The sequence below is a fragment of the Mugil cephalus genome, chromosome 19, assembly GCF_022458985.1.
Source record: "Mugil cephalus isolate CIBA_MC_2020 chromosome 19, CIBA_Mcephalus_1.1, whole genome shotgun sequence".
Taxonomy (NCBI): Eukaryota; Metazoa; Chordata; class Actinopteri; order Mugiliformes; family Mugilidae; genus Mugil; species Mugil cephalus.
The window spans coordinates 19951284-19960874 of NC_061788.1; the positions used below are offsets into that span (position 1 = coordinate 19951284).

At 41.2% G+C, this 9591-nt stretch overlaps 1 protein-coding gene across 1 annotated transcript; it reads left to right on the plus strand.

Annotated features, from left to right (window-relative positions):
* The first annotated feature begins 128 nt into the window (after positions 1–128).
* On the plus strand, positions 129–9388 carry c7b (complement component 7b). Its single transcript, XM_047570336.1, has 18 exons — positions 129–227; positions 394–452; positions 726–801; positions 1994–2135; positions 2264–2408; positions 2742–2880; positions 3897–4025; positions 4158–4401; positions 4682–4795; positions 4884–5050; positions 5807–6035; positions 6216–6384; positions 6596–6683; positions 6789–6921; positions 7442–7633; positions 8572–8668; positions 8761–8942; positions 9032–9388. Exons 1-18 carry the CDS (start codon positions 162–164, stop codon positions 9208–9210), a joined length of 2550 nt encoding a protein of 849 aa, XP_047426292.1. The 5' UTR covers positions 129–161; the 3' UTR covers positions 9211–9388.
* Positions 9389–9591: the final 203 nt, after the last annotated feature.

Here is a 9591-nt window from a genome sequence, read left to right on the forward strand (position 1 = left end):
ATGTAAGAAGAAAACTAACCTGAACTCTACACGTGACCTGGAACTACGGGAAAGAACACAGGATCTCTGTTCTGATTCATGGATGAAAGTTTCTTCACTGTGGGAATTCCTGGGCTCTGTTGAGTAATCCCCCACCCCACCTTCTCCATCCTGCTGGTTATATGACTCTGAGAGTTACTGTGTTGGACCAGATGAGAGGGGAGGACACTGAGGGGCACATCATGAAGGTAAATCCTACTCCCCATTAATTTCTGAGTTATAGAACTGGATAGTAATGTTTTGGTGCAGTTTGATATTAATCAGGAATTATTCAATTCATTAAAGCTAAACTAAAACTTTAAAATAGTTTATTTTGGACTGAGTGAAACATTTTTTCCCCTTTTCTGTCCACAGATGAACTGGCATGCCGCTCTGCCTTCTTTGGCACTGTCACTCTTTGTGTCACCAGTTTGGTAAGTATGCACGCACATGAACCTCTGAGATTGTCTTTAGATCTTAGTGCAGTATTTTCAGTTGGGCAATAGTGCTTTGATGGTGTTTAATATTTATTTATCATCCATATTATCCACATTTCTGGTGTATGCACATTTTCTTAATTAACTGTAGTTTTGGCCTCTCTTGTTTAATGTTACTGTGTTTCTCTGTTATAGTTGTAACATCAAATAATTCTCAGTCAGTTCTCAGCACAATTTCTTTGCAATAATTACAGTCTTGGCTTTTCTCAGGTGCCAGCAGCCTGTAAACTGCCGATGGGGACCTTATGGAGAGTGGTCTGAGTGTGATGGCTGCACCAGAACAAAGGTTTGTTATATATATGTGTGTGTGTGTGTGTGTGTGTGTAAAGTAGACAGTGCACTGCTTGTACTGTACTTATGATTAGATGGGCATGTTTCCAGTTTATGGACTATTCTTTAAGACCTCACTATACTAAATCTGACTCAATCACTAGTTGCAATTTTAAGGAAACATATGGCATTCCTTTCATTGTTACAGTAAGAAAAAATGAGTTAAGGTTATAAAATTATTTTTTATTTATTTATTTATTTATTTATTTATTTAAAAAAAAGATGAAATAACCACACAGCCCTCAAAGTTATAGTGTTTTTTCGGAAGCCATCAACCCCAACCTCCTCCCACCACAATTACAAGAGGACACTGTCACAATGGTGTAATACAATTGTTGGTGTTTGTGATGACATGTATAATGCTACTATATTGTAAATGGCTAACCTTGATGGATTCCCATTTGGGTAATTGTCACAGTGTGAGTCTGTTTGCATGCTTTTATCCCTGTGCTGCCATGCCACGTCTACAGAGCGCACACAGCTTTTTACTGTTGTCTGAGGCTCTCATTATCTACCTTGTGACATTTTTCCATCAAACAGTGTGGCCTGGTTACACTCTGAAATAGCAGAATAAAAGTCGTTTGGCATTTGACATTCGCACAGCTGCTGTTGGTGAGCTCCTGTAGTTGCAGAAACAGCTGATGCTTATCTCACTAGGAGCTTGCATGCAAGCTTATTTCGTGACTGAGAAGACACTTCATATAACATTTGAAAATGCTGACTCTAGGTGGTATTTTTTGTGCAACGATGTCCACTCCAAGAAGCATAAACTGAGTATAAACTATGAAGCAATGTGCCTAGCCATACAGCTTCCTCTGTTTTGCCTCAGATGTCATGAATTGGAATGTTAATTACAACAAAGTTGACTTGAGTGGGACAAAGACATGTATTTACTGCAAACAAATCCCCTTATTGTTGCTCTTCTGCTGAACAGAATGGAGTTTTCTTCTGTTTTAAGTCCTGGTGTGGCCCCAGAGTTTCTCAGTTCAGAGTCAGGATATCATGTAGGGGCCATGCGATAAACACAAAGGATCACTGAAGATGTTTAATGAAATCAAATGCGTTTGTTGTATTTACTATAAATGAGTTCTTAATTTAAATAGTTTTGTGTTTTGTTTATTTCGTGTTTGTGACAACTTGCTTTTCAGGTACGAACTCGCCACGTGGAGGTGTATGCCCAGTTTGGCGGTAGGCCGTGTTCAGGAGAGGCCACACAAACGCAGTCGTGTGTCTCACAGAAAGCGTGTCTCCTGGAAACAGGCTGCGGAGGCAGGTTCCGCTGCGCTTCAGGTATGCTGCACCATAAATAAACAATATCAGCTATAATTCTTCTTATTTCTATCTGGTGTTTTTTTTTTTTTTTTTTTTAGCAACATCTAATGATAACTCGTCACTGAAATACTAAAACTCTGTTGCAGGTCAGTGCATCAGCCAATCTCTGGTATGTAACGGAGACCAGGACTGTGAGGATGGATTGGATGAGCGAAGCTGTGACCAAGACAACAGTCAGTACTTATGTGACATTGACAAAACGCCTCCCAACTCTGACTTCACAGGCAGAGGGTAAGTAAACCTCCAGCAACAGGAAATTGTTTCTGATTGCTGGTAAATCACAGCACCTGTTTAGTATAGAGCAGTTTGTTGTGCCTGCGTGACTAGAAATCCAGTGGGGTCTCCCTGCACAGATTCATATCCTGACAACAACAACAGCAGGTTTGGGGGAGCTGTGTCCTAGTGGTTAGAATTAATTATACAGACAGTGGTTCAATTTTGTGTATGTCGATGGCTTAGGTAACTTGAGCAAACACCAAAATCCTTGTGCACGGGTGCCTTGCAAGACTGCAATTGCTCTCATTCAAATTTTTGTATTCCTTCTTGTTGTGTCATGTTTTACAGGTACGACGTTCTAACAGGAAAACTGAGAGGAGGTGTGATCAACACTCAAAGCTTCGGAGGTCAGTGCAGGAAGGTGTTCAGCGGTGACCATAAAGTCTACTACAGACTGCCGCAGAACATCCTGAGGTACAATTTTGAGGTGAGTGGAACCGAAAACCTGTGATTGCAAGTCATGTGAACAGCCAAAATACTGAATAATCAGTTATGTGTGCTTGAGTTTCTATGAATGTTACTTTTACTATTGTTTTTACTATTTACTTTTACTAATGTTACTTTTTTTTTATTGTTTATTGACACAAGTGACTAGCTTAAAGCAAACGCGTTACCACACCCAGAATGCATTTGAGTGGTCTGATCATAGACTGCACTTAGAGATGGTCCGGAACTAATTTTCCCACACACAGTGCGTGCTGTGTCACATTAAAGTCTGCTTATTCAACAAGGGTGCTGTTGCATAAGCACTGTTTTACCTCACGTATACAGGAATCAAAAACACACACACAACCGCTTTAGCTATCATAAATGATCACCTCAAATGGAAAGTCTGTCCGTGTTATTCCATATTGTTGTGTGGAGTTGAGTTTCATACTTCCTCAATAATCACCGATGTCTTCATAAACAGAGATTTTTTTTTTTGTCACTGCTTCAAACAGCATAGCAGTGAAGTCACTGTGCCTATGGAAGCAATGATGTTAGTGTTTATTTGCATACATCTGCATAGTATCTCAAGTGCTGGATGCAGAGATACATTTTAATCTCAGTTGCGAATACAGGTACTCACATGCTAAAGCAAGGTCATTAGTTAACTTAGTTTAGCATTTTAATACATGTTTAGCTTTACACATGCAGTGAAGCCGAGCATAAGGTCAGTTTAACAGGCATTTTGTTATAAATAGTATTTATACTATGTGATAGTGTTACTATAATTCACTCTGGAGTGGAACAAGTTTTGTCCATTGAAGAGACGTTCAAATATTTCACTCAAAGCCAGGAATGTGTTCACGGAGGGGTCAGAGGATTACCAAAGTCAGTATGATATATCCTCTGGAGATCCTCGGCTGTGGGTTATAAAATTCGTAGTTGTCCATCCATCCTCAGCACTGCAGCACATTTCCCACAGCTGCAAATGTTTAACTGCCTTTGTTTGTGATGTAGGTTAAAGTAGACAATGAAGAGAGCGATGAATCCTACGAGAGCTCTTGGTCCTATGTGCAACACATCCAGTCCAACGCGTTGGTGGGGCATGACCGTCGCACCTTTCACAAGGAGCTCACTGACAACAAGGTGATTATTTAAACTGATCGCTAAGACTTCTTATCAATACCATTGTCACCAGTGTGAAGCCTCATGTCATGTGGGATCGATCAGTTTTTTGTTTAGCAAACGCTGCATTGTCTTTTCATGTCTATCATCCAGGCGCACAGACTTATAATCCTGAAGAATAAAGTGGAGCTGGCCCAGTTTCAAAACTCTGCCCCCCAGTATCTGACTCTGTCCGAAGGCTTCTGGAAGGCCTTGTCCTCACTCCCCCACACATACGACTACTCAGCCTACCGCCAGCTGTTGCAGACGTACGGAACGCACTACCTCTCTGAAGGCTCACTTGGGGGCGAATACCAAGGATTCCTGAAGTTGGATCGTCAATCACTTAGCTCAACCAGTAAGAAGCTTTGCTGTGAATATTGTGACCATTAAACATTAAACATTTACATTACTTTCTACAAATCTGGATTCATCACATGAAACCAGAACAACAATATAATATTATCTGCCCTTTTTTATGAATGTCTAATATCAAAAACAACATCAAGTTTATTATCATTTCTAGATAAAAAAAAAAAAAATTTATTCTTATACTGAAACACCATAGGTGGCTGTCATTTGATAGTTTGAGCAAACTGAACTGTTGTAACATTAACTTCTGTCTTGTTTGTGTATAGGTACTACAGATATAGAATACCAGAGGTGCTGGAGAAAAGTAAAGCGTCGCCTCTTCAGGAAGAAAATCAAAACTGTGTGTGAAAAATTAACTAAATCCTTATCATCCAGCTATGGTGAGTGAAAGCTTTCACAATAAGACTTTGATACCACAAGGTCAAATCAGGTTGGCCGCAAACAGTCTCTACTATCATGTGTCTACAGGAAACAATGTAAACAATATGCCCATCAAGGTCAATGTCTTTGGAGGAGATCCAGCCTTAATAAGCAGCTTGACTGTTCTGGATTTGGAAAATCCAGAGGTTAACGGAGAGGCCTATGACAACTGGGCCTCATCTGTCAAAGACTTTCCTGAAGTCGTAGACCAGAAGGTAAAGCAGTCACCTAACTGTTGACTTCTATATTGCATTTTCTATTTATTTTTAACTGTACTTTCAGTAAAGACCCAAGACTCAAAAGTAAGCAGTGATAACATATGGGGTTAGGGCAAGGTTGGAACCAAAAGTGGTTAGACTGCTCCTCTAGTGTTTAAAAACTGATTGTTTACTCTCTATTGTCAATTAACACATGGCGGACAAAAGCAGCTATTCATTTAGAACCATTAAACATCACTTTTCCAGCCATTAGAACAACTGTTGCTGACAGATGTTACAAACTACTGCTAGCTAACACTTCATAGAAGATTTGATGCAAGGTGGAACTACAGTATGTTCCCGTCAGTGCTCAACTCGCCTGCTAGGGCTGCTGACAACCCTAAATTTTATTTCTACCTTATTCTATTCTTATTTTACTTTATTCTCATGTCCATGTCCTGTTTATATATGTATATCTTATCTTGTGACTACTTGGACAGAATAATTTCTGGGGATCAATAAAGTGATCTTGAATCTTGTAGCACCTAGGACTGGTTCTTCCTTTGTTGAAGCCAATAAGGCTTTGCATTGGAACATTTGGTCAGTTTATAAGCTGGTTACCTAAATTCATAACGGAAGGTTGAATTATGTACATTGTCAAGTACAAAATAGAGAAGAATATGCGTGTACTTCTATAAGTGATGGTCCCTGAATAATTGGAGTTGCTTTCTTTTGTACACATGCACATTAATGAACTGTGAACTTGTGCCCCAGCTGCGACCTCTGTATGAGCTGGTGAAGGAGGTGCAGTGTGCTGGTCTGAAGAAGCTCCACTTGAAAAGGGCCACTGAGGAGTACCTGGCTGAGGAGCATCCCTGTCACTGCCAGCCCTGCCAGAACAACGGGCAGCCGCTGCTGACGGGCTCCGAGTGTCGCTGTGTCTGCCGGCCAGGAACATCAGGGAGAGCCTGCGAGACAGGAGCTGTGTTTGGAGAACAACCAGGTAACCAGGCCAAACCTCCCAAAAACTCACAAAGATTGTGTGAACAGTATTTACATATATTTATATATATACGTTTGGAGCTACAGCACCAACACCTATCAAGGCGGTGGGAAGACTGGCATCCAGCGATTGTGAAAACACAACAGAACCAGGAAGAGAATCTCTCTCTCTTTCTTTCAGGAGTGATACATGGCAGTTGGAGCTGCTGGTCTTCCTGGGGATCCTGCTCTGGAGGTCAAAAATCAAGGACCCGAAGCTGCAACAATCCTGCCCCCAGAGGTGGTCGCCACTGCATTGGGCCACAGGTGGAGCAGAAGCCTTGTGAGGAGTCAGACATCCAGCACTTACAGTAAGGTCACGCACAGTACAGTCAGCATGAGCAAGACCTCAAACTAGTCTTTACTAACTAGAGTTATGTTTGTATTATTAACATCCTAAGGATCACAGATAAAATGACTGGATTATTTAGGTAGTTTAGAAGGTGATATAATCAAATGATCATATACTTTAGTACAAAGTCATCTAATCCAGTCTAAAAAGTATAAACTGTTTGCACCCAGGATGATGGAACCTCAGTGCTTCAGTCTTTCTATACCTCCACCAAAAACCTGTGGGCCGCCTCCAAATCTCAGGAATGGATTTATTCTGGTGAGACTGTGTAACTCCTCCTTCCATAAAAGTCACCCACTTCCTCATTTGTGGTCAGAAAAAAAAGAAGTGATTATTAATTGTTTATTAATTTATTTTTTCTAGGATCCCAAAGATATCTACCTGGTTGGAAACACGGTGCAATACTCCTGCATAGACGGGTATTATCTCGGTGGAAACGCCGAGGCCAGGTGTGCTGAAAATCAGATGTGGAGCACAGGATGGAGGGTTTGTAGAAGTAAGTCTTTCCATCACAGACACTGCATTGCTTTTTGTTCACCTGTAATGGCATGTTATCTCAGAAACAACTTAGTATAATATATTTAAAACAAGTTGGGCCACTGGCTGAGGAGCATATGATGTTGGTGTTGGTTGTACCATGTGGTCATATGTAAAGTCCTCCCTTTGTTTGACCCAAACACTTTTATTCTGGTAGTTTTTAGTCCAGCATTACATAACATTCACAATTAACCAGCATTTTGTTAATCCCCTCATTAAGTCTTCATCAAATCCATTGATCAGGCATAACATTATGACCTAATATTGTGTAGGTCTCCCTACACAGTTGTGACTCATCAGAGAATGGACATGGGCCTTCTGAGGGTGTCCTGTGGTGTCGGGTAACAGGATGTTGTTAGTGGGGGGCTTGGGTCCTATGAGTTGAGGGGAGGGGCCTCTGTGGATCATCCCACAGATACCTGGTCAGTTAAAGGTCTAGTGCAGGGGTCTTCAGTGTTTTTCTTCTCTTTGTTTCCTAGGTGCCACATGTGGGAGCCCCCCGCTCAATGGGTTACTCATAGGCACACCCACCAAATCAGCGTACCAGATTGGAGAAACGGTGTCTCTGTCCTGTCCCGAGGGGTCTGTGCTGGACGCTGAGATGTCAGAGATTATATGCAGTTCCAGTCTCCAGTGGTCTCCCTCTCCCGCCAGCGCTCACTGTAAAGCAGGTGCAGTAGATACCCAGTATATTCTCAGTGCAATAGTTGTGAAGCCTCATGCTTCCGACAGGACAGCAGCTCGGGGATAGCTACATGTTCGAATGTTTCATATAAGCGTCATACGCATCCACAAATCCACCCAGAATCTTTACCAGCTCTGCAGCTTTAACAAGCTTTTCCTTCAGTTCAGGTTTTACTGAGCGGAAATTGTTTGTATCTCAGCGCTCTCTCATTACAGCAGCAGGTTTTCAGCATAAAAGTATTAATAAAAAAAAAGGTTTTACAGATTCATTAGAAAATAACTTACCCTCATTCCTTATCTCAGCACTACATTGTACACTATCGGTCATATTTATTCTTCACTACCTCTGCTTTTCACACTGCAGCAAATCGACATATCTTCTTTTTATTTATTACTCAAAATATAAAAGAATAGGTGAAAAGAAAGAAAGTTACCGCTTTACATGTGTACAAAAAACTGTGATTTCTGCCTATGCGACTGACGTATTTCATGAAGGGAGCCAAAAACACTTAATAATAGATTATGTATTCAAACCTAGGTACAGTAGATCATCCCAACAAAGTCTGGATTATCAGAACCTGAATTTAATTACATCACTGACACTTATCTTTTGAGTTTATATTACTAATCTGCAGTTCCCTATTTGCATAAACAGCAAATACAATTCACCATTATGATTCATTTGGTCCGGTGTGTGTTCCCTGTTTAGCTTTGGCCTCATTCAAATTTAAAAATATTTAGCTGTTTCCACAATGCTCTTGTATTTATGTATTCGCTAAGGTAGATTTTCTGTGGGTTTGTCACTACATGAAACTCCTTCAACATAATTATAGTCATGATTGCAGATCGATTATTATTAAATAAAATAGGTAAATAAATAAAACAAGTACTCATTCTAATACTGCCTTCCACATTCTCTTCTCAGCGCCCACAGCTCCCTCTCCTCCGGCCAACCTGAAGTGTAACATGTGGGAAACTGTAGGAAGAACTGCGTGTGTTTGTAAAATGCCATTTCAGTGTTCGTAAGTATCGTTTACTGTTCAATTTCTAGGGTTTTAAGCCCAAGGAAATGCTCTAGGTTCAAAATAAAATTCGGCAAATTGTCTTCTTCTAGGACTTCCCTGCAGCTTTGTGCCAGACTGGGATCACAACAACCCCGCGTACTAGGCGTTTGTCAGCTCGGAGCCCTGCAGTGTATAGGACGGAGCTTCACGTTGGCCAGCGACACTGACTGCCAGTGGCCAGCGAAGACGTTCACGGCTTGCAAGGACTGCCATCCGGGGACATCCTGTGAAGGTTAGTGTGCTGGACTGCTGTCTAAAAAAAAAATAGCAACATCCTTTAACTGTGGAACCGCTTTAAGTAATCATTGTTTCCAACTGTAGAATCAGCGAGGCAGTGCGTGTGCCAGAATACATCAGAATGCCCCAAGGACTCCGCGCCGCTGTGCGTCAGCTCCGGTGTGGACGGCTCTGCTGTGACTATGAGTGAATGTGAGGTGGGGGCCAGGAGGTGTGCTGGTGAGCAGGTCAGCGTGATCAGTATCGAGGCTTGTCCAGAGTGAAAAAGCTTGTTGTTGTATTTCACTGAGAAACTTTTAAAATGACCGCACCGTCAATAGAAACACAACGTTTTTTGTCACGGAGGACTGATGATTGAAGACATTTGTCTTCTCAGATACTGTAAATGCCTTTGTAATGAGATATTTTTGTTATAGAAAATAAACAAAATGTTTTTCAGAATAGTTTTGTCCTCTCAGTTTTGTTAAAGTTGCATAGAATGTTTAACATCTAACTGATAGTTTTGTCTCACAGCGAGGAACGCGTCAAGGACGTCGTCTTAGTCCTACCCTGTTTGCTATATTTATTGAACCGCTGGCACAAATGATCGGACAAAGTAACAACTTAAAAGGAATTCATATAGAAAAGCAGGAGCATGTCATAGG